Below are 26,838 nucleotides of genomic sequence, written 5' to 3'. Positions count from 1 at the left end.
TGACAAGCACCAGACAGGCATCAGTGACATGGTGTGAGCTTCTCTGAATACTCAGAGGAAAGGACCTTGCACATTCCTGGACCTTTTGCTGCTGTGCTTAGATAATCTGAAGAGTAACTTTCAAATGACTGGGTTTTCAAAAAAAGGTGTATGGCAGACCCTTTCCCAGAAGTAGCCAGATTCAAATTCTCATTGGATTTAATTTGGCCTGAGATTTTGACTGAATTTTACTTCAGGACTGGAAGTGTCAGCATCATAGCCTTTCTGGACTCTTAACTACAAAACACAAATTTCTACTGTTTCCAGTGTGAACTGAGGATACATGGCATCTATCAAAGATCTCAACTCAAAATAACATAATACCACTTTTCCTATGAGACTGTACTGGTTTTGAGTGGAGACAAGATGTTATTTTGGGCTTCTGTATGCTAAGTGTATGAACCATTACATACAATGGTCAAAAAACGGATCTACTGCCATGTTTCATACCCCATTGCTAGTTCAGGGTATCAGTGTAATCAGAATTTGAAGTCAATAAATTTTCATGTTTGCTTACTATTATGGATATTTAAATTCCCGGCTAAACTTAACGAATGACAAAACCAGATCTGAGTTGCAAGTTTTGATCCAAACTAAACCCTAGTTATTGAATATGATGCTTTCTATCTACTCACCTGTTATAGGGATGTCAGTGATATCCAGAAAATTAAGAATGCTATTTAAGAATACAATTTATTTTAAACTATGAATAATGCAAGGGTATGTTCTTTTATTTTACGCCTACTAAAGTTTGCTCATCACTTGTATGACAACGCATATCCTTTTTTTTTAATAAATAAAAATCAATTTTACAGAAACTATTAATAGTATTAAAAAATAATTCTACTTAGCAACACTTGGGTGACATAACTGAACATACAAATATCTTTTCCATAGATAATTAAAATGAAAGGAAAAGTTCCTCTTGTGCATGTAAAATATGATACAAGAAAGAGCTATTAAGTATGCTATTAATATAAAAGCAATATCAGTGCTGAATGTTGTTCTGTTTATCATTTAAAAGAGATTTCCAAAATATTACTGAATTCTTGCAAGATTTTTAAAATTGTCTTTCGTTAGAATTTGATGAGGATATATCCTTATGGTTTAAAAAAGTTCTGTAGAATTTGAATTTACTTTAAGGAACAAATTACAGGGCTGCATGTTTAATATAACAGTTTTTTGAAAAGAAAAAAAATAAAAAAAAAAAAGAAAAAATCCACTACTATTGAACCTTTACGTAGAATTGTATAATTCTTTTTCCCACTTGTACATTTATGTTCAGTGTTGAGGCTGAAATTGTCCTGAGGACATATTCTGAGGACACTATATTGGACCTCAGACTATTTCCATAAAAATATCACTTTCTTAAAAGTAAAAATAGCTAAGATATATTCTTCTTGTTTGCACATGGCAAATGCCTGTACATTAGCAAAGCTTATTTTCTCTGCATATTTTTCAACGGAAATTTAACACCATATGCCAGGAAACCTCTAAGGATGCTGTAGTAACTGAGGAATAAGTAGTACATCTGTGTTAACAAACTAAAGCAGAACAAAAGATTCCATAAAGAATCAGTAACACCAGGAAGTAGTAAAGTGGCACATTTCTATCTAACTTCTTGCAGAGCTACCAATATAAGACATAAAAATATAACATTGTTTATATATATATATATGTGTGTGTATATATATATGTATATATATAAAAGCATGTTTGCCAAAAAACTTTATCCAGCATTGACTTATTGACTTAAGTCCTCTCCCAACCTCTATCTGCCTCAGTGTATAGTTATATGATACATGTAACATCTCTTTGAACTCTTTTCTGCTCACTCTTTGAAAAAAAGATGGAATACCAGTAGCGCAAAGTAAGACATGAAAATCTTGGGAAAAAATCCTGCTTGGGAAAACCCAAATTTTTCCAGAGCCTGCTACATTCCCCTATCATATGACTGTTCAATGTCTCACCACTTAAAAAAAAATCCTGTTTGCATTGGCTCTGATTCATGATGATAGGAATGGCAGGGAGACCTAATACTGAAAATGCCTGATGAACCCTTCAAAAAATGTAATGGACACTCAGTCTTTCTGCCACAAAAGAACTTAAGATGTTGTATCCAGCTGCAGAGCACCTGGAGCAACTGGTGAGAGCAGGGTCTGCTTAGGGTGATGTAAATGGATTTTTTCTTGTTGGATGGTCATATTTCAGATATTTACTACTTCTGTATGGGTTTTTTGTCATTATTTAAATGCATAAACCCTTGTTCTAATTAGAAAATAGCCTTGTGGAAACTAATAACCTGTAACACTGATCAGAGATTCCTGACATGGGGAAGAAATAACACTCAAAATGCTAATCCAGCTGAATAGTACATGGAACAGGCTGGACTATAATGCCTCTAGTAACATAATTATTTATTATGAGTAGCAAAATTAGCTAATAGTATTAACATAATGTTGTTATAATCCTTGCAGTAAGAAATGGAACTCTAAAATGCCACACTTAGGAAGCTAAGAAAAAAGTTTCCCAAAGATAACAGCCTGCTGAAGGAAATATTATATTAAAAGAAAGATGAAACAAATATTGCATTCATAACAGCATTTTTCTGCAAACAAAATCAGAAAAGAACACTTCATACTGCACTGCTCAAAGCTAGAAAGGAAAAGAAAAAGGTAGAAGAGGTAAGTGCATTCTTAATGCTCCAAGTTTATTCAAAAGAAATGTAACTCAGGGCCATCCTGCCAAAGAAAAATTAAATGTTCTAGTAATTTTTTGTGGTGGTTTTTTTTTTTTTTTTTTTTTTTTTTGGTTTTTTTTTTTTTTGTTTTGTTTTGTTTTGTTTGCTTTTTTCACAGGGGCTGCCAATAAAACATCATCTCTCTCTCTCTCTCTCTAGCTATGTATACACATATATATGCACATATGTTTCACAGGCATCTGGGAAGGTAAAAAAGGCAGAGCTGTGTTGTTCTGTGCCTTTGAAAGATGCTTTAGAAGATGAAGGTAATTCGCCTGGGACCAGATATTCTTGTTTAGTATACTACAAGTCTTTATGAATCAGCAAATTTGATGAACCATCGCTTGTTTCCAATGCTACTGAAACCTGCCCAAGCCTCCCAAAGATTGCTCTGTACCACATTATTCTTTCCCAGATGCAGTACAGCCAAGAATATCAGCCTTCTGTTGCAAATTCCAGAACTAAGAGACATGGCAAGTGGTATTACTGTTTTCACAAGTAATTATCTAAGTAGCAACACCAGAATGTTAAGAATGTCATTTTCTCCTGCTAGTGCTCTGGAAAAGTTGATTCCACTTGGCAGTTTGTTTTAATGTATGTGCTAATTATGAAAATGAGCTGTTGGAAAAGCTACAAAAGGTCGACCAATGAAACCCTTATATTTGAGAGCATGCTCCACATGTTCCACAATTTTGAATCTACAAAAAGAAACCAAAATTATTTTTGTATTTTAAAACAATGAATCCCTCAAATTAATTGTACATTCATACATTTCTTGGAAAAAGCATATGTGAAGTCATGATTCTAAACATGTATTTCTTTAGTAAGGAAATACTCTGCAAAGGATATGTGTAGAACTTTGCTTTTCTCCTCGGTGAAGCAGTGTCTGTGTGGACACTGGTTACTGCTAAAATAGACTGTGTATTTTACAGTAGCTGCCTCACAGTAAGAGAATTGAGATTCTTTTTCTCCCTATAAATATATAAACTTAATGAGTAAGCTTTTTAAAGACAATATCATGTTCCATTCAGCTTACAGAAACCAAATTACTTTGGTTGCTCTGTTTCACCTCAGTGCTCATGTGATGCTGCTTCAGCAACATTTGGAAATGAAAACAAACAACATGTGAAAATGCCTGAAGGGACTCACCATCTTTTACAAGAAGAGACTAAAGGCAGAGCTAGCAACATACAACCAGAAAATGTTTTTCTCTCCAAGTCAATTTTTGCAGCAGAGTTACCGCTTCCATCAAAAAAAAAAATAGACAATGCAGACTATGCCTGATGCCATTTCAAGAAAGTACTTTGATAGAAATTTCTTTTAGTTTTGTCAATGTGAGTAGAAAATGCCAAAATGCCAAAATACACATCATAGTTATGCATGACTGTGTTAACCAAAAAAACCCACTAAGGGCCCAGCTGACTTACAAGAGCTGCATTGCTTGTGTAAAAAATGGAATTAATCCATTGGGCTAGATGCCATTCTGTGTCATTGAAGCAAGCCTGGAGGTCAGCAGAAGCAACATGAATTTACAATGGCATGACTGAAAACAGAATCTTTCCTCTAGCACTTAAGTTTTATGCAGCATAAAATATGTATGAATGCTTGACAACTTTTCCTTTCATTATATACAAAAGTGACTTTCTCTTATCTCTAAAATAACACTGTCAAACCAAGAGGGACTGCCAGAAACCTGTCACAGATAATAATCTATTTTCCAGGTTCCTGAATAGCAATGAAAAAGAAGATATTGAGTGTCAGTTCCCAGCACATAAATTAAAGTTCTGTGCCTGTAATTAGGTCATGTTTCCCCCTGAAAAAGAATTGTGTTTAATATTACAATGCATTTTAATTATTTTCTTGTAAGTAATAAGCTAGAGATGTTGTGGAACACCTAGCTGAGGATTAGTGATAAATAAGATTAAAAATCAAAAATTTCAAAAAACTCAAATTACTTGCAAGGACATTTTGTCTAGAAAGACTATTATTCCTGGTTTTACTCAAAGTGCAAATGCTGCAAATGCTGACTTTAAAAGTAAAGAAAATTCTCCTTTCTTTCCCTTGCATTTGGATAAGACAAAAAGGTGAAAAGGGCACTAGCTGGTTTAATTTACATAGTTGATAACTTCACACCACAGTGTTGTACACACTGCTTGAAGATTCTGTACCATTTTTTTGAAACACTGTTACATACTATATGTTCAAGACCTTTGATCTCCCAATCTGTCTGTAAACATTTTTCTAAGTTTACAGAAACGTAACATCCTATGTTCTAACTGGAGACAGTCTCCAGTATTTTTTCTTCTCCCTTATCTTTTTTTTTAAACCATAACAATTGGTTTTCTCCATCAGCTAGGTTTTATGCCCACCAAACATTTTTCTAAAACAACAAACTTTGAGTAAACGAGGTGATGATGGCAGACCATTTTTCCAAATCTGAGAACTTTCCCTTTGTTTCTACATCTGTAAGCCACCTCCTATTCTTCACCCTCTCTGCTGCAATTTCTTGCTTCTGAAACAAGGCAGGATATGTCTTTACCATCTTTGTAGCCAGGTCCAAGCAATGATCCAATTCTGACTCAACACTCCACTATACAGCACGTGGAGGTGTCTCTCGACCAGTATCCTCGCTCTGGGGCTTCTCCCTGTTGATCCAGATGTTCACACTGTGTAAGCCCTGTGCAACACTGACAGCGCCTGCCTGTCATGTCATTAGCATTGCATGGCCACAGCTACAGCAGCCTTGTCACAACAGCTTGGCTCTCCCCCAGACCCTGCATGTCCTTCTTTGGGTCTCAGACATCTTGGGAATATTATGACTCTAAAAATGGGCTTATCTTCATAAAGTGGTGGATAATAATAAGGTTATCTCATAGTCTGTGATTGATTGCACTTTTTAAGCAATTACATCTAGAATATGTTGTGTGTGCAGAAGGAAGAGGGCCAGTAGAGGTGGAAGGAAGGGGCATAAGAATCTATAAGAGGAGAAACTCTTGCAGAGATGTGGAGGGCAAGCCAGGCTAGCAGAGTAAGAACTGTTTTGTCCATACTGTGTGTTGTAATGGACTCCAGAACAGTCTAACTACTGAACTATTCCTGGATCTCAGGGCTGATTGTGGAGAAACTATTGATCCTGCAGGAAGATGATATCCTAGAAATGATACAGCCTGTGTGCAATGGGGGGGACAGTTATAGCAACAGGACCTTGAGATGAAACAAGGCGCACCATGGGTCTCCTGAATCCATTCAAATGGTTTTATCTTTTTTACCAAATAGTGATCTGTGAACTTCCTGCTCATCGTATTTGGCAAATTAGCTGAGTAAACTCTCTGGCATGGCTATATGCGCAATGGTACGTATGCATATGTACAGTGACTGTGACTTCTACTATTGATTAAAAGTGACTGCATTACTTTTACCTTCTGCTACTCCACTTACTCATAGCCATTTACAGAACACCATAGCTACCAAACCAAATAGGCAGTAGCAGTATATCTTTGAGTTATTAGAAATGGTTAATCACATGCTGGGTTATCACGAAATGGGCTTAGTCAACTACTTCTGTCTCAAATAGAAGCAAAGTGAAAAACACACTTCAAATTGATTCTGTACTTTTTCTTGCTCATTTGCAGTAGAAATTAAGTCTTCTACAAGGTAAACTGAAGAGCTAAGACAGCATGGAGTCCAATCACATTTCTCCAGTAATACTAACACCTACAGAAAAGTTTACAGGAACCTTTACAACCTGTCATTAACAGCAATCCATGTTTTTCCACAATTAGGAAGTTTAAATTGTGCTGGAAGATATTTGTGTCATTGCTGAAAGGCCTGGCTAACTTTATTGTGTGGTTGCCATCATGTTGCTATCTATGACAAACCTTGGTCAACACAGGTGTGGGAATCCTGGAAATGGGCTTTCTCCAAGAACCACCTGTATGGAACAAGAGGCAGAGACGGCAAACTAGCATATTGGGGGAAAGAATATAATATTTTGGATATACAGTCTTTCTGATATTAGAAAACATTCCTTTAATTTCCCTTTATATTATATGAATATGTTGTGGTGTCCTGGGAATACTAATGTTGGGTTGTGTATAAACCCAACAAATATAACTATAGCTCTACTCTCTATTGTATCCTTTTGCTTATTTCATTATTATAATCAAAAAGGAAAGTAATAATGGAAAAAAAAAAAAAACTTCTACATATTCAATCAGTACATGTAAATCCTGGAAGAGTTTAAAATGCAAACATAAGTATATATTTTATAATGTCTGTTCCAACAACACCAAGTTTCTGATCCAAAAGGTAATGCTGGTTTTACATAAGCATCCTTGGCTTGATAAACCAATCTTTAGAGACAAGTCTTTTCATGCTCTTTTGCATTCAACAAAAATATGCAAACAGAGAATCCACCAAAGTAAAAAATCTATGTTCTTAAGGTAGCTGCAAAATATTGGGCACCTCTGTAGCATTCAGAGCTCAGGGAGTTGTCTTCCATTCATCAAAGTCAAAACCAAAATTTTTACACACTTGACTAGAACCAGACTAGCAATAACTGATGCAGAAAGATAAAGATAAGAGAGATAAGAAAAGGCAACATGGAAAGCAACAAAAATTGAGTCCACTTGCTGTCAAACTTACGGAATTAAAAAATAATTAGAAGGGTATGTTTCCAGCTAGTTCTGTTCAGATCTGCTCACATAAATTATGCTCCTTCTAGCAGTAAATTAGGATTATCATTTAACCACTGATTATTTCAGGGGTTTTGTCCCGAAAGAAATTCAGTGCAACACACGGAGTGTTCAAATAGTAGTTGTAAAAAGCCTTATCTCATCTTTCATTCTAAAATAGTGACCAGCAAAGCTCCCATCTAACTCTGTTCAACAGCCCAGAGGAAATGAGACCAAAACAAGTGAACTGGACTTCAGCCTCCTGTATAAGTTGAGAAAGCTTATCAAGGACAACATCCTAGTTTATTGATTCTTGAGTTCCTCCATCCTTCCAAAGTGTCAGTGTAACCAATAGAGAGTTCCACTGTTCTCAAGGAAATATCTGAAAAAGGTACCATCTATGCTTTAGAATGCATAGTTTGTGCTTTTTTAGGCAACTCTCCAGTGAAAATCAGTGACTGATGAAGTAGAATTCACAAACTCCTGAACTAAACTCACCAGTTTTCTTAGACAAAGAAAGCCTGTAATCAGGAACTCCATTTCTTGATCTGATTGGTTTGAGTCTACTGTATGGAGATGCTAAACCAGACTACAGGGAAAATGTGTAGCAAAAATAACTATAACTCTTACAAGTATTTCTGTATCCCAGTTCTGTGAAATTGAAACTCACAAATGCCTATTCATGCAGCTGCATTCACTGCTTAAGGTCAATAGCCAAAAAAGTACAGAGAGAAACAGAGGGACAAACCTGGCTCTCTGTGAACATTCTAAGTTTCTAATATTCAGACTTGTCTGATGCTAAGTCATCATTCTGTCTTTCATGGACAGAATTTCTGTCTCTCATCTCGATCATGCTGACAAGTTCCTCAGGGGTATCTGCCTCCACTTAATAACATTCAGTGTGTAATCTACTACCAGTAATGTGAGAAAAACCTGGTGGGAAATTTTATCTTGCCACCAGAAGTGCACTTGTGCTCTGTGTATACACATTCCCTATTTAAGCCTTCATTTAACCAGCAAGGCAAAAGTGCTTCTTGATTCCCACATAAAGTGCCCCAGGGAATTGTCACTGGAAGAGTACCACTTAAGATCTGTCAGAGAGAGACATTTTATTACCTGAAGGATGCTATCTTAACCTAAGGTCTAAAATATAAATGAAATGCAATTCAGGTGACTTGAGATCCAGCAGAAAGACAGAAGGGTGAAAAGCTTCCCAGGGATTCCACAGGGAGAAGGCTGATTTATTTAATACAGATAAATATGACAAAAAGATATTAATATCCCAAGTTTTAATAAGTTTATGCTTGACAGGAAGAACAGAACTGAAGCAGCAGCTTCAGTTTTTCTTGAGCAGCAGCTAATACAAGATGTTAACTAATAGAGTTGGAGAGGAAAAAAGAAGCTTTAAGCAGATGAATTCAAGCAAAAGGCAGGAAATTTTGGACACTGAAAATTTCTCTGTTTCTTATGGGCTGAAGGAGATTATGTCCTTTTTGCAATGACTTATCATCAGTACAGTAGGGTAAAGTCCAAGGGAGCTTAATAGACCACCTAGTATTTAAGTAGAGCAGAGAATGTTTAGAAATGAAAGGTCAAAACTGCCTCTGAAAAGATGAGTGAGAAAATAAACAGAGGATAAATCAAGAGACTACTTTAGAATCTGCCATCATGAAAACCCAGACTTTTCTCAAGTGTCAGAGAATATTCTGTTCTATATTGAAACAGGGATTTGAGGTTTGCTTTAGCAACACATTGTAAAGCCATTTGATGATGCCTCTGGAGTGTTGTTTTGAAAGTTACTATTGTTTCTCTGAGCAAAGTAATACTCTCTGTGTTTTTTAATGTTACCCATTTTTTCCCATGTTGAAAGCTTCAGAAAACTTTGGTTTCATTAGGAAAGAATTTTGGTTAAGTTGCTGATAAAACTAAGTAGATAGATAGTTGTAGATAAAACTAAGTGGAAGAAAAGGAGGTAACTGGGACACAAGCTGTGGCTTAACCTTGCAATGAACTGGATTTGCATATGGCTTTGGGAAAAGTTTCACAAGAAGTTTTTATAGCCAAGAGACACTTGGGAGTAGGACATTTTCCAGTTGCTTATTTTTCTGTGCTCAAGAAAGACACTAGCTTGTTGAAGCTTATAAATAAATACAAACTTCATCAACAACTTATTCTAATTGCAAGATTACAAATACTGAGTGGATTCTTAGTATGTATTCAAACAATTACTTTTAAACTGCAACAGAATATCAGAATCCTTTAATATGCAAAACTATATTGGAAATCTGCTTTCAAAATGTTCTAAAAACAAGATCACATCTTTCTTCCATCTTGTCAGCCCAGCATTACTTCCATCAATCCCTTGTGTAAATACATCAATTTCTACAAATTTTGCCTGAATCTCATAATGACAAAACCAGAATTTAGTCCAAAACTAAACAGACCAGTAAAGATAAATCTCTTGACTGTTTTCTGAGATTCTTTCCTATTATTAATCCCTATGCTGGGGCATACACAATTGTAAATATATTAATCAAAGTTTACTTTGCAGAGGAAAAGTCAATAGGATGTTTAACTCTTGATTTATACACAAGCTTTAAGTATTTCACCTGTGTAATTCTGCACAGTCAGTAGCTTATTTCTTCTAATTAAATCTTTATTTCAGCTCTCAGTGGGCTTGATTTTCCTCTTACTAACAGCAAGTTTATTAATATAACTCTCATCAATCAAATGGTGGTAGCATTTTAATGAGATTAATGTAAGAAAAAAGCAAAATCAAAGTTATTGACTTTGCACAAGAGTGTTGCCAGTCTGTTCACAGCTAAGCAGTGCTTATGGATGCTTAACAGAATGCTGGGCAAGGCAGGCATTTTTTACTGTTTAGAAACCTGTTTTAAAAGTACAATTCGCAAGATGATGAAAAAAAGAAAATAATTTGCTCAGGAAGAAAATCAGGCAGTAAGTCTAACTACAAGGGCTAATCATCTTTGTCCTGCTCATATGAAATATAAACTGAAAGTTCATGTGCATATTAATGTAAAATACTCTGCTGCACTCAGCATTTTGTTATGCACATTAGAGCATACACCTCACTAACACAGCAAAACATTTATTACTGTTTTTTTACCATCTCTATATTGCCTCTGCCATTTACCTCTCTGAAGTCCAGGACAGGTCATGGACTGGTCATTTTGTGACTGTTAAACAACCTACAGCCAGGTAAATTAAAACATGAAATTCTGGATTGCCAGGTCAACACAAAAGTCAGTTGTTTTCTAGCTGTAACACAAAAATGTACGTACTATATGCTACAATATATACAACCATCCCTAATTGTTTTCAGCCCATGTAAAATAAATATGAATTGTTAATAATATGGATAGATTTAATTATCAGTTGTGTAGAGTTAAGGTTGTGGCTTGAAAGCGACTGAAGGCATGAAAGGAGCAGCAAGGTAAACAGTATCTAACCTAACCAAAGAAGAAAATAAAACGTATTTTGCCAAAACAAGAAGTGGTTTATAGAAAATTTTCTAGAAACTTCTGATGCAAATATAAACTGGGTTTAAAAAAAAAAAAAACAAACAAAAAAACTAGTAACAATAGAATGAGAGATGTAACTAAAGCATGACAGTAGCAATGTCTCATACTAAAGACAATTTTGAACCCCAAACATTGAGTGAAGAAGCTTCACATACACAAGACCATTTTAGTAATATACCAACATTATTTTTCTTTTACATCTTCCAAGAATAAAGTAGTGGGATGACTTATCCTGCCAATAAAGATGAATAAAATTGATCAAGAGACAGAGAATTTAATGAAGAATTGAATGCAGTGAAATCTCCAGCAGGTAGGACATGCAGTTAAATAAATGAAGGAACAATTAAGTGCCTTTTTGAAGACCAAAGGATGACACCAAATGAGACTCTAGCTGGGATCTGATAACACCATAGAAAACTGATTCCTGACAAAAACTGAACAGGCAGCAGGGAAGAGAGGGAGACAAAGAAAACTGCTAAGAACAGACTGCCTGATGGCAGCTCTCCATTTCTCTGATTTTAAATGCAAAGCAATGTCTGCTTCATGGTTCTAATGAATCAACTGTTATCTAAATGTTTTCCCACAGCATGCTATGTAACCTCTCATGATCACTGTATTTACACAGAAGTTAAAGGTTTTGCACTCCTGCTTTTTATTTGACCATTTTAGAGCATTGTATCTCCTCATTCACTGCACTTCTATGTATAATTATTTAATTTTTACTTTTGCAAAATGTCATCAAAATATAGAAAGCTGTAGCTGCCTTTCTCTCTTTAAACAAAATGCTTACATGAATTAAGTATGAAAATTCTGTCAAGTCAACAAGAAAACCATTTTTTCCTACTCTCTGATCCCTACTAGTCATCAAGAAGCACTTCATAAAGCAGTAGTTAGGTAAGGAGGTCAGCAGTGCCCAGCTACTGGTGAGAGAATTGGGAATTCAACTGTATTTGAAAAATTGGGAGGCTAGACTCTCCTGTTTATCTGAAATCTGTACCTGCTAAGTTAGAGTGCCTTGAGTCAGTACATACAACTTTAAGGCATTCAAGGGAAATTGTGACAAATAAAACCAGAGAAACCAGAACTCTGTTCCATATAAGCACCTTAACTGCAGAGCTGCGAAGGAACAAGACTCTGCCACCTGCACATCAGCTTTCAGCTCTCATGCTACCAGTCAGTACAGCTACTGTTTCTATAACCAGCATTGCACTGTGGCCCAGAATGAAGTACTGATGTCCCCAGGTTAACTCCAAAACTGACATTAAAGCTCCTAATGTAAGCAAGTTTGTAAATTATGAGAAGCATATAGAAGAAAGACTAAGAGACATTATCTTGCTCCTAGAAAAATGTGCTATTGCAGATGGCAGGCAGAAATGCAGCAGATATGAAACCCAAAACAGATTTGCATCGAGGCTGTGGTTTTAGTTAGTCTAATATGCTGCATTCCTCCCAGGAGAGTCTACTAATACCCTATAGAATTATTCATACCCTCTACATGCAGAAGTCTGCTCACTTGACTATGTGAAATTCTCCTTTTTCAGCTGTTAAAAAAAGACAATGAAAAAACTGTGAACTTTTATCAATAGGACCACAATGGTCAGAAATCTTTGTGCCAAAGGCAGACTGTTTTGACTTCTAGAAAACCCAGTAGGTTTATATCATGACATCTGTTAATTCCCCGCAGAAGAAGGGAAAAATAAGTTTGCTGATATTTACTGTACAACAACAGCATCCTTTCTGCAGCCTTACCTGGCAGATGTCATATTTTCCTTTTCTATGTTCACACACACAATTAATTTCACAGGCACTGAAATGCCTGTTGCAACAAAATAACAATCAAGCACTGAAATAAATCTAAGTTTTTAGAGGATAGCTATGCAGATATAAAAAATCCATACAAATAATTATGGTATGAATTGATTTCTTTTTTTTATGAGATTCCCTACTTATTGGAAAATATTAGGAACAGTCCAATTATTAGACTACACCTAGAAAGGGAGTACACACCCATTTTGAAGCCAAATATTTTCACAGAGAAAACTGCAAGACAGAAGGAAGGAAGAAAAAAGAAGAAATGCTGCCTTACAGATAAGGGGTGATTTCTTGACAGAATAAAATCATTCATATATGTTTTAAATCTAACAACTATTTAAACATTATTGTACCTCTTACTCAATGAAACAGTAAAGGATTTAATATAGTTGCAATATACATTTTAAATTTCATAAAAAAATTGTTCCAGTCTTTAGGTACATCATTATTTAAAACAACACAAACCAAAATTATATCAAATTTAAAAAAACCCACAACACACTTACCTGATGAGATGTCTATCCGGTTCTTCTTCACTTGGGAGACGTTGATATGGACACTGACTTTGCCTTCATTTATATCAATCTCAACATTCCCAAGGTCATCTGCAAAGTGGCTGAAGAGAAGAAGTCCATTTGGGTTCCAGGTCCGGAAAAGGAAACTGACTGAAAACAGATCTTGGCTTGGACGACCAGGAACCTCAAGGTAACTGGTGGCATTGAAAAAGACAGGCACTGTGTGTGGCTCCACACAAGAAAAACTTAAATTTCCCTGAGTAAAACACAAAAAAACAAAAGAAAAAAAAAAGAAAAATGAAAAAAAGAAAAAACAAAATGGTAAGATTCCACTAAATTCATAGCTACCTCTAAAAAGTATTCTGGATTTCACTCAACCTAGACTACTGTGATCAATGCACACTGCATCTAAAGATGTGCTGTTAATGTTATCTTTATTGTTACTACTATAATAGTTACTGATTTTTCTGTTTTTGTCTAGCAGTGGCCCCACTATATTTTGTACTGTACATACACAAAATTACAGGCAGTTGGCCCTGAAGAGTTGTAGTCTCTCAAGCTTTGATGAAAACATTATTATTTCTAGTTAAAAGATAAAGAAATTAATCACAGATAAACTTGGGCTTGTCTGTGGTCCCCATAGAAACCTATAACAGAACAGCATAAAAAAGAGTGCAGATTTCCAAATACCCTGATATCAATGTGCCAATCAATACAGTACATGATATTCCAAAATAATGATGTATAATACCTGAACAGTCAGCCTCTCTGTTATGCTTTCAACCACATGATACTGCATATGCTAATATTTCAATTCATGAAGCAGAAGAATTTGGAGTGGCTGACATGAACAACACCAATATTTTTGGATAGTAAATAATTTTGTCTGTAAAGGAAGCTGCAGTTTCTACTCTGTAAAATATTATTATTCAGGAAATTGAAAAAAGATCCAGTCAACTGTTGATCTACAAGGCTTTAAAATGTATCTGTAAACAAGACCAGAATTAGGGACACAAATTTTTCTCTCTGGTTCTCATGTAATTTCTCACAACAAAAGACCAAATTGGTGGGATATTACTATTTGGTAATATTTGTAGGGTATTAGCGTTTTTTTTTGTTTTCTTAAAAATTGTACTTTGTAGTAATCTATGTCCAGAATTAATTTATTACTGCATGAGTGCAAATATAACAGGAAAACTTCCTCTGCTGAAGAATTCCTATAATATGTGGCAAAGTGGATCCTGCCCTATGGTTAGGCTTTCTCATGCATTGTTACAGGTGGAAATTATGTGGCAATTTTTGTTCTGTTTGGGAAGAAAGACTTTTATCTGATCCAGTACAGAAATTACTACTAAAATCAAGAGAGCAATTCCTCTGATATTTATTTGTACACTAAAAAAAAAAAAAAAAAAAAAAAAAAAAAAAAAAAGAAGACTTGAACAACATTTTTAGAGGTACACAGATGTTTAGAGATGTGGTCTACCTAAGCAGTGTTCAGAATCCCAGTAGAAGTCAGTCATCATCTTTTTTGCATCATTAATTTTAAATTCCATATTACTGACTTCCTGATTTAGACTTTTATGTCACATTTCTATATTCATAGTGTATAAATGCATCTGACATTTCATCTTGAGGGAAAGTAGAGAATTTGGAAGCAAGACAGGAACTTTGTGTCTGAAATGTGTGTCAGGACAGATCTAAATAAATTTTTTAAAGAAATAATTATATTCAATTGGAGATGACGGATGGCATCAATAAGCAAGTTCTAGCACTCATTTTCCAATGTCCAAACCCATCACTTTTTAAAAGGACATCACATCAGAGAACAGCTTATGTGTATAATAGCAAGATACAACTGGTCTGGCAGATTCAGCTTCCTATATTGGATTTCCATGTCAAAAACCCAAATGAATAAAAATAATATTTTCTTGACCACTAGGATAAATCCTTTGATTATTTTGCATAACAACCTCTTTTTCCTGCAGAACAGCAGAAATTGTACAGAGTCTACCTCTAAATGCCAGTAGAATTAGTAGGAACTATACTATCATGTAGGCAGCCTCCATGATCAATTAAGGAACATTGATATTTCCATAATCTGGAAATAGAGATATCTTTAAAGTGATCTCCTAGATTTGTTCCTAAATTTTATGATAAAATGTCAGCATTACAAGTCACATTCTTTTACTGTGCCCAAATTCCACGGATTAAAAAAAAGAAATCCAAGGAATTAGGAAAAACCACCTGACACAACTAAAGAAAACTTTTAGATAACTATGTGATAGAAGAAATTACAGCTACTTTATGATTAAAGAGTAAACATTTCCCTGCTAAACTGCTTGTCAATTCTGGGATGTATTTTTGTGGTTTTGCTTTGCTTTTTGTTTTGTATTGGTTTTTTTTTGGGGGTGGTGAGGTTTGAAAGTTGCCTAGAGATTTTTAATTTTACACTTTTAACCAACGAGGCATGAAATCAAAATAGTTAACTCATTTGCTTGAGTAGTTTTAATCTAAACGTTTCTATGTTTGTTAAGCACAGAATATTTGTGCTTAAGCCACAAATTTTACATACAGTAGAAAAAGGTGCAGAGAATCTGAAATGCTCTCTGCAAGCCTTGGCTGTCATTCTCAGTGTAATTGTCACCCTGCGCACAGACACAACTTCTCTTACATGGTTAAGGCAGTCCTGTGTAGACACAGAAGGCTACATCATTTTTTGAGAGACGTCATGTCACGGTTCAGTCACAGATTTGAATTAAGAAGTGCTCAGAGAGCATTCTGTTAGGCTTTTTAAGAGTTTCTTTTGCTGCCTTGTTACCAAGAGGAACTAACAATTTTCTCATTACAAGAAGGCTTTTATATCCGATTGACACTCTCCTGTCATCCTGATGTTTTGGATACTTGCATGCATAACACCTATTAATGTTAATGGCACGGAATGAATTCAAATCCTTTTTCACATCAGTTAATGCATTTCCCATGAAAAGCCTAGCTGCATTAAAATTTTCTTGAGAAAGTAACGTATAATTCTAATTTCTGTGCTCGTTAACATTTTCTGTACTGAGCTATTGAGATTCATATGAACTGGATTATTGATCCCTTCTATAACTGTAGTTCACAAGATGACCCCTCTTTTAAGTACAACCCATCTTATATAGACTGCTCACTAGTTCTAGGTCAAGGTTTTGAGTTAATTTGCAGCTTGTCTCTGCAGTAGCCTCTTCATTTTTCAAAGAGAATGAGATAATTTTCTGTAGATTCAGAGTGACTTGCTGAATAGTTTTCTGGGGAATGACATCTGGAAGTCAATTCTATACTGTGCATTTATATTGAAATTCTTGGTCTTATTAGAGACGTTTTCATACTACATTGGCAGGGAAAATGTAAAAACAACTTAATTTGTGTAGCTTGAGCTGTGCACTGTGATCTTTCATCTATATGGCAAATTAGATTCATGTTTACTTATAAATCAATTTTGCCTGTCCACATTCAAACATAATCCCTTGTGTAAAATACTACTCTAAACACCTTTCCCAATTAAAAGACCTACTGGCTGAATAGGAAGCTCCCAAAAGACAGCTAATAAGTTTGTTAAGACTATACTACCTGTTAAATCAGAATGGATCATATAGTATGGGCAATGCATTACACACTAATGCCATCTTAAATAACACAAAAGAATCAAAATATTTTTTTCCCTTTACCTTCTGAATCTAAATAAAATATGTTACTAAAGTCAGCATTGGACTTTATTTAAATTTAAAATGCTTTTAATTTGTCTTTTTATCCTTACTCTTCAAAAAAGCAAAAGGTGCTTGATGGTGCTGTTTTTGTTCATAACATGTATGTATATGAGACACAATTTTTAAAAAAAAATGAATTTTGTTCAGAGAAAAACAAAGATCATCATCTTCTTATCATCTCTGATTTTCTGGGCCTTCTCATTTTTTATAATCAATTTGTCAAGTCCCTTTCAATGTGTGATTTCTGAAATTCAACTGTCTTCATCAAGGAATATTATTTTCTTTTGTTTCACACCCCTTTAAAATCCTTATTTTCTCTGAATTTATCCTTTCTTTGTATTACTTCTCACGACCAGAGTGATTACTTTGCTTGTATCAGCCACATTATATTGTGTGTGTTGTGTCTTTCAAGGGGAAGGCGTGTCTCCTGTTATGTGTTTGTACAGAATCTCCTACAATGGAGCTTTGATCCCTGTTGGGTTTCTTGAGAGCCGTCATCATAAACACACTTAACAATGACAATATGTTCAAGAAAGTCTATTTCTCTTGCTAAATCAGGTTAAAAACTAGAAGAAAAATGTTATTGTAAAACATAAAAATCCATGTTGATTTAGTTAGAGTAAAATTGATTTTGCCTTTGAAGAGCTGAAGCAATTTAAGTATTTCTACTGAAAACAAAGATTGCTTCTATTTTTCTAGTCATTCTCAGAACTGGAAATCAACAGAAGCATCAAATTAAAGTGGCATATCATCTCTTGATGTGGCACTAATACTGCCAGAGCTTCTTGTGTGGATTCTATTTTCATGGGTAACAGAATTTTAAAAGTAAAGAAACAAACGAAGAAACAATCTGCAATATGATTTTTCAGAGACCTTACATGTCTGCTAGCTATGTCACACTTTTGAGAGGCTAGGACTTTAAAGGACAGGATTTGCACTATTGGAACTTCTTAAGCAACACTTCTGTTCAGAAAGAGGCTTTAAGAGTATGTCCTACTAAATTGTAGTGGAATTGATTGAGCAAAATGGAAAGATTGATCCTGCACAAAAATTATTTTTAAATTCAGGCATTAATCTTTCAAAATCATGCTTACATGATTTTGAAAGCTGAAAATGCCCTGCAGGAAGGAAATCTCATGTAATTATGAAAAAAAAAATTAAAAAACATTAAAGTTTAGGAGTTCATTAGATTGCGTTGAAAGAATTTTAAAACTGGAATTGTAATGAAAGGAATATATATCGTATTCTTTGCATTTGACAATACTGATTAAATTTATATGTAGAAAAGATTATAGATGTCAGGCTGTAATCATGAGTTTGTATAGGCAAACATCACATTCTCACGATTTTCCTTTGGATTTTCCTGACCATTTAGTCATACAATGACATGAAACTTCAGTTTTACTATCCAGGGATAATCAATCCTTTGCATGACATCATCACTGCATATGTATGTCTTAACAATTTATTACAAGAAGGATATGAAATTGTGTAAACCTACGTATTGTTAGCAGGAATTTGTGAAGTATGTAAGGTTGCACACAAGAAAGCCTTGAAAAGTTATTCAAACCATCTCAAACTCACAGCAATAATACATTTATTTCTTACCTACATTGCCTTTATATGCCAGCAAGCATTTTCAGAAACACTTAGAACTTTAAAAACAGAGAAATCAAAGTACATTCTTTCTTAATCACCTCCCCATAAAGCCACAAGTCTGAACATTAAAGCAGCTGTGAACACTTAAGCCACAGCAAAAATAGAGTAAAATGCTAATAACCTCTGTAATGTTAATAAGCAAATAATGATTTTCAAGTATAATATCCTGAGGTTTTTCAGAAGTATCAGAAAAGACTGTAGAAGCATTCTCATCCAAAGACTTTTGCACTAAAGCAATCCAACTAGCTCAGCAGGGATGGAATATTACCAGGATTTAAAAGCCACAAGAAAGCTACAATTCATTTAACAATAAATCTTGTCTACACTGGTTTTGGACTACTATAATTTGAGAAGAAAGGGAAAAAGCACTTACTGTTTCAGTTGATTTTCTTTAAAAAAGCAAAAACTAAACTATCTGACTTACACTAAAGGTTAATTTTTGAAAGATGAAACAAGACCCCCGAAATAAAATGTTCATACATTATAATAATTTTCTAAAAGTCACAAATGTACATACAGTAAGATCTTTGGATTTGTGGTAAAATTTGCTTTTTGTTTTATATGATTGCAGTATATCACAAGAATATCAGCTACACAATCTCAAAAACATTCTAGTCTTCTTTAGAAGGAGAAGCAGAAGGGTAGATGACCATGAAGTTATGATCTTACCACATTTGAAGGTTCCAATTTCTTCCTCCTGGCAAGGTCAGTGATATTATTGCCATTGTAGTTGATGCTCTCCATGCAGCCTTTGAAATTTTTCCTACTGTTAGAACTTGGCTTGCCAGAAAAAGGCATGCCTCCAAAGGTTATCTTCAAATGAAACAGAAAAATGGCAGATAGTTAGTGGAATGCAAAAACTTTTAAAGAATTTTGTTGTACATGTATTTGCTTTCTTTGAACACTCAACCATGGCAAAATAGAGAGCTGGCAGCACTCTTTACAGAAAAAGGAGGAATCAAAATAAATATTGCAAAATCAGAAAAAAAAGAATTGTAATTAATTTTAATTATTTGTGGTAGCCAAACCCAAGTATTATTCCAACTGTCCAAACAGTGAACAGGCACACATCACAGTTGTTCATATGAGAACAGTTCCTTTAATTGCTATGGGAAAATAAGCATTTCAAACAAGGGAATTGGGACAAATTTCCATCACAGCATTTTTCTAAACAAATGTAGACATGAAATTAGCCAGATAATCTGATTCAAATCATTCACTCAGCTCTAACTGTGTGCCAGATCTCAGACTCCAGCACAGCAGTGGTGGGCTCCAATGTCGCCTGTAATCCTGCTGTAATACTTATATGTCTACTTCACCCAGAAAAATTTACAGAATCACACAGTTAAAGATGCAATCCCCTGGTAGACAGAAGGACCTTTCACTACCAAGAACATGCCTTTGTCCTGTAGTTATAGTCAATGGGGAGTTACCCCTTGATTTATCTGGTTAAATTATCTCCTTAGAGAGGATCAAGACAACTTCTGCAAGGAGTCAGTCATCAAATTCAAATAGGAATTGGTTTTTGTCTTACAGCTCAACTTCATTACCCTGGGTAATTGATTCTGGGTTATCCATAATCTATAGTGCTAAAAACTTAGAAATCCAAATATTTACAAACTAAAAGTGTTCATCTTTAATGAGTGACATCTCTGTTGCTCCTTAGAGATGATATAGGTCTCTGCCACATAATGGTCCTTATGGAAATGATTAGAAGTGAATAATGTTACATGTTTTCATTAGTATTTTGCAGCTCAAATGCCAAGAATAAGGGTCTCATGAGATTAGTCCCTGCAATCCGTGTTAGTTTATTATATCCATTAGATGATGGCATAAATAGCAATGACACCTTGGTTTCCTGCCTCACAAATATTCAGAAAAATATCAATTTGTAGTCTACTGCTAAGATTTTGCAGAATTAATCTTTTAAATATTATTCATTGTCCATTCCACTTGTTATTACCAACAGCAAGAGAACAGAGATCTAGGCTGACATTTTCAGTTTTAAATGCATGAGAGATATCAGTTTCTATACCGAAAAGGAGGCTTCCAGTTGGCATATACAAACAGCTAAAACTATACAGCTGAACTCTAAAACCTTTATAAACCACACACACCAGCTTTTGGTGTGTAAAAGTCTTGTGGGGACATCCTCGGGTATTGTAAATTTACATGAGTTTACTTTAGAGAAGATACAGCTCTTCAGATGGAGAATGGGACTGTAATATTTTAATGGTTGTCAAGCATTTTATGCATGTTATAATAATGGGATTGGATTAAATAAAATATAAGAATTAAATTAAAAAATAAAGAATTTTGAAGAAAAGAAGATAAAGCATAAAAAACGAAGAAAAACATATAATGTGAGAGTGAGTTAAGAGCAACTTATGAGACTATTTTTTGATCTCGAAAATGCAATCAGAACTTATGTTTGTTCCTTTTTTTGTATTTATACTTAATTTTCTGAAAGAGAGTAACCTAGAAACTATTTTGTCTATGAAAAATAGTTTTGATTGTTTTGGTTTTATTCCCTTTTAATCCCAAAGACAACACCTTTAAATTTTCAGTTTTAAATGCATATGAGATATCAGTTAGACTGTGGTGTCTAGCTCTAAAACCAGTGAGATAACAGTGAGGAAAGGAAGAAGAAGAGATTAAGTCTCTTGAGTTTATATGAACCACAGACACATCACACACACACACACACGCTCTCAAATAAGTTCAAATAAACACAGGGAGATCCATGTATATGGAAAATGAAATATATCTTTGAGAACTGCCAGTGAGGTCTCTTTATACAGAGAGGATGGGAAGGTGAATGCACTGAATTCAACTCTTACTGGGGAAACATTTTTAATATGCAATATGTTTGTTTGGTAAGCATAACATATATATATATATATGTGTATGTGTATGTGTGTGTGTGTGTGTCTGTGCATGTTCACAAATTACCCAACCCTGGCTTTTGGCATTCAGCCTTTTTCTCACTCACTTAAAAGCCTTTAATAAAATCTATTTCTATGAGTTTTAAGTAGCTCAGTTCAGATCTTCAGTGCTCAATATTTAATAGGGGTGCAGACAAATTTGCTTGTTATTGTCTTATTAGAGCTACCAGGTAATAATGTATTCATATACATTTTTTGGAATATAATAAAATATTTGACTCAGAAACATTTACATTTATAATTACTTTTTTCAAACATTTCATATATTCTTGGTCAAAAAATTGTAAAAATATAAATACACAAGTTAATTCAAACTTTTTTTCATTACATCATTTATATTCGCTCTTACATCTTAAAAAGTCCTAAGGGTGGAAATTATATATCTGGTGCAGCCAACCAAATTAATTCTTATTAGAAACAGCAAAGAGTGTAAAAAAATATTATACAAAATTGCAATAACCAGTGTGTTGAACTTCATGTACAGATTAGAGGAGCTAAATTCATAAGAGCTGAAGCTGTAGTGTAATCAAACAATAAATCCACATTTAATTACTGCCAGCACTTGTGTGCATTAACATGATTGATTAAACAAGTTTTCTTACAACTTTCCTAACTCTTCATTGCTTTTTTCAAAATAGAAGTTACTGGTGCCATATTTGTGAAAATACAAGGAAGTATCTACCTACCTAAGACAGGACAGATCAAGATCTGTATTAATAAAAAGGTTCTAACCTGCTTCCTTGGCTAAAAATAAATACTAACACCACAGATTAAAGCTTTCTGATTCAAGAGCAAAATTATCACCTGAGTGGAACAACAGATTGCACCATACTTTTAAAAATGTACTTCCTGTTTAGAGCAGCTGCTTTTAGAGCTTTTTAAAATCATGTATGCCTATCTTGCTGAATAACACACATCTCCCACTTTAAAACAAAGGGCTGAGATGATTGTTACACCAGATGGGACTTGGTAGGCTAATTAAGAGAAACACAGTTTACACTTAAGAGAGAACGCTGTTGGAAAGAAAGTTTCAGGAAATGTAAGGGAATAAGTAATCAAAACAAATGAATGACAAATTAAGAAAACATGTTAAATTTTGTTAGCTTTCTTATTGGACTTTATACAAGCAATTTGAATGAGAAGAAAGGAGTTTCACTGCCTACCTCATAGTCCAGGTCCAGATAATCAAATTCTCCATTTGTTCTGAAGTGCTGCATGTGTCTGTCGAGGGTGAGATTGATGTTCCTGCCGTGGCGCTCTATGATGATGGAGTGCCAGTGGTGATCATCCAAGAGGCTGCCTGTTGTCACAGATGTGTGGCCAAAAATAGAGCCAAGCTGGTTGCTGCCTGAGAACAGAAACAATAGCTTTTCTCACCTCATACTAGTTAGGCAAGCATTTTCCTCTTTCTTTGTCATTTTTTCACCTGAATCATACCAGACATGCAATTAACTGGAGGAAGTCAGTGTGCTATGAAGTTGGGATCTGCCCAGTGGAGAGCTGCTGCCACTAGTACAAATAGCTAGACATATAAAGCAAGCATCTGATCACTGAACTGTCTAAATATATGTATAAATTCGTAACAGCAGTTATTTGGAAATGAACCTGAGAAGCAATATCAATTTTCAGTCGTAAAGATGTTTTCATCAAGGGTTTCCTACTTTTGCTCCTAATCGACAGAAAAGAAAAGCTGTCACCTCTGGGCCAGATCCTGAGCTGCATTGGAACTGTACTGATTTATGAATGTTGGGGAGGACATGGAGCCTGATAAAAAACTTTGGCCAAAACAGCCAAAATCTCACTCTTGAGTTCTATGCTCTGTGGCCTTTACCAGTATCATTATACCAGCAAGCAGAGGGGAAAAGGCTCAGTGCAGACTGAGCTAACAACAGCAAAAACCATCTTCTGCTAATACAGCTTATTTTGGTATGTTATCCTGAAGCAATCTTCCTATTCTGGAAGTCAAACTGCTAGCAAGAGTACAGTTTTGCAATTCTCTGCTGTGTTATCCAGGGGGTTTTGCCGGTGTGGTTGTGCTACTCAGAGATCACATCTCATTGCCATCTGACTGACATAGCTAAGCCAGCAAAGGTTGATAGCATGGATCCCAACTGAAGCAGCAAATGACTAATTCAGCAGTAAGTGTGAAAAATTGCTGCTCTGCTCAATAACTCGGAGCAATCTTCCATGTTCTGAATACATGAGGACTTAAGGCATTTCTGAGGCTGAGAATTTCTTACCCTTAAGAAAGCCTGCAACTGACATTAAAGTTTGTGCATGCTGAAAACACATTCTGGCAAATTCCATTTCCATGGCTTAAGACATTACTTCCCTACAAATGACTATCCTGCCTTTATGCTGAAGGCCAATGGTCCTGTTGGTTAAAAAATAAAGTAGAATTGCATGTGTGACATTGAGCCTCAGTTTCTTCAATGCAAACTGAAATGCAGCACAAAGTGAAACCTAAATCCACTTCTGTCTCCCCATCCTTCCCCCAGACCCTGGTGTTTGAAGCTAAGTCACTGGATCTCACCATGCAAGAGGAGCATCCCTTTCTATCTTTTCTGATGCAAAGACAACACTCAGACAGAGGAATAATAACACCATAAAGCATTACATCTGTTTATTGAGTGCATGTCACAGGGCCTAGTCCCATTTATCAGCCTAATGATTTAAGAGCATGCTCACCAAACTCTTACATATAGAAGTTAAAATAGCTCATAAAGACAGTTTGTGCTGAAAATTATAGAGGAATGGGAAATGAAAGGGTTACTACTGCAATGAAAATTGTTAAAAATAGGTAACTGTTATAGTTACCTCATCATCTGTTCATGTTGATTATTAGAAAAAGAACAGTAGAAAATGCTAGTGGAAATAAGTACTATTCAATGTAAATAACAAACGGAACAATTTACTCTTCATGTGTGTATAAGAGAACTAAGGAAAATTGCATGAAACCTTTTTCTAAGGCTCTTTTGTTTGAATGGAAAAATACCTCAAACCGGATAAATGTGAATGGCTTTTATAATAAATGTACTTTATAAATCCAGTCACTTATGAGCCTGTAGTCCTCTACTGGGAGGACTGAAACTAGAGTGATATGTACAGAATTTCATCATAAAATGGCCTGATTAAATAATCTGTTTCTTTTCCTTTCCTAGTCCTCCTTCTCAGACTCTGGGAAGGCTGCTGAACTCCAGTTCCATGCAGGCTGTAGATTAGTAGACTGATACTATTTTTTTTTTCTGCAAGATTCCTAAGTGTGACCTACATTACTCCAGAAGTGACAACAGTGTCCTTCTCTCACACAAAGCCACAGCTGAGACCAACTATAATTCTGGCAAGCTTTTTTTTTTTTTTTTTTTTTTTTTTGCAGTAATGACAATATATTGCTGATCTTGCTTTAATGTATGATCTTCTTTTCAGAGTATCTCACACAGAGTAAAAGGGACAGGATGGAATACACATGTACACTCCCTCAACATACAGGAAGGGAATTAACAACATTTTCAACAAATTGTCTGATGAAATGATGCAGTTTACCAAATTACTGTGGGAAAAAGGATGAAATGTTTGACCAAAAATTTTTATGGGAGAGCTGAAATCTACCACAAAACCAAACAATCAAAACATACCTAAATTTAAATTTAGAACAAGTTTGGCTTTCTTCAGTTCCAAGGTGATATAATCTCCTTGCTGTCCTTCTCCGTGGAAGATTACACCTTCACTTTCAGATGTCTTAAATTTCAGAGAGATGACATCTTTCAGTGTTTTCATTTTCTTGTTCCTGAATCTGTATGGTAACACTACATGGCCATCAAAATTGATAACATCAGCCCCTAAAGGAAAAAGAAAATAAAATAATTTATGAGCGACTATATATTCCTATGGCCACTGGAAAAACAGACATAACATATGCAGATTGTACCTTAACAGAATAAAAAATGTGCAGATGTGAACACATTGTATATACATTTTCTTTTGTCCAAAATTTAATGCCATAAAAAGTAAGAAGCAGGCGGAAAAAAAATTTAATCCACATAAAGTAAAAATAGAAAAAAAATCAGATTTGGGAGGAAAAATGCTACAACTGTACTCAAAGACTTTCAATTTCTCTGAAATACAGTTGCTGCCATGTACATTTACCTAATTATAGCTCAAAATAAAAGGTAAACATCTGAGTGGTCATTAATAAATCATTTGATGAGACTTTAACATTCACTATAAGTATCTGCAAGGACTGTAAACAATAAAATATGAGTCCAGGGTAATTGCCTGACAATTTTAGATTTTATATAAAACAGACACAATCCTTGTATATTTAGTGAAATGGCAAGTAAGTTGTAACCTCAACCAATTTTGAGCAGAAAAAAACCCCCTCTGTCATTTGACCTATTTTTTTTTCATGTTTGATTTTGTTCAAAATATGTGAAAAGTGAGGGATGCAAACCTTTAAGGTCAATTCCATAGTCATATATGTGTTGCATAATAACACTAAAAAAATTTGTTTTGTCTTATTTTCATGACACAATCTCTATTCTAAAGAATGAACACCAATTTTCCACAATTTTCTGGATGCTAGAGCCACAGTAAAAATAGCTGCAGAACTGGATTCCATTCAACAAATGCGTTTATTGAATATTGAATCTTGTCACTTAAGCTGAGTTCCATAAAAGGTTTCAAACAGATATTTATGTATAAAAATTTACACATATTTAAGAAATCCCCTTTGTAAGTTGCTAATAATCAAATCACCAGTGTCTTAGCAACTATTTGTATGAACATTTCAACCTCACTGTTTACAACTAACAATTTGAATAGTTGTTAAGTAAAATTCTTCCTGTTTTTCAAAAGCATTTATGCTCCTGATTGACACCATATTCATTCATGCTCTGAATGAAAAGAAGGATGGCATTTTATCATATATTCTTCAACCACATCTGATTTTTGCCTTCTTTTGTGGTCTGCTCTTCAGTGATTTCTTGCAACTTTTTGAACTTCCTAACTTGTTTTTGTTATTATTGTGGGAATTAATTTAAAACTTCCATCCCTTCTCAAAAACAGAGACAAACACATTCCTATTGTGCAATTAACACAGAAGTCTGTTTAAAAACTCTATTAAAACACTATGTATACTATGCCTAACTGCATATTTTTCAATTTGAATTCA

The 26,838-nt window shown here is 34.8% G+C and overlaps 1 protein-coding gene across 1 annotated transcript in view; it reads right to left on the bottom strand.

The window, feature by feature from the left end:
• Positions 1-26,838, bottom strand: part of CNTNAP2 (contactin associated protein 2) — a 1,013,892-nt gene that overhangs the window by 503,645 nt on the left and 483,409 nt on the right. The window contains exons 5-8 of the mRNA XM_041425209.1: positions 25,304-25,507; positions 22,832-23,016; positions 19,393-19,536; positions 13,313-13,577 (exon numbers count right to left, since the gene is read on the bottom strand). Of these exons, the coding sequence (XP_041281143.1) occupies positions 13,313-13,577; positions 19,393-19,536; positions 22,832-23,016; positions 25,304-25,507 (798 nt within the window). The remainder of the gene's footprint in view (positions 1-13,312; positions 13,578-19,392; positions 19,537-22,831; positions 23,017-25,303; positions 25,508-26,838) is intronic.

The sequence above is a fragment of the Onychostruthus taczanowskii genome, unplaced genomic scaffold (assembly GCF_017590055.1).
Source record: "Onychostruthus taczanowskii isolate IOZ18803 unplaced genomic scaffold, ASM1759005v1 scaffold88, whole genome shotgun sequence".
NCBI classification, from domain to species: domain Eukaryota; kingdom Metazoa; phylum Chordata; class Aves; order Passeriformes; family Passeridae; genus Onychostruthus; species Onychostruthus taczanowskii.
This window is presented reverse-complemented; position numbering and strand designations above follow the sequence as displayed.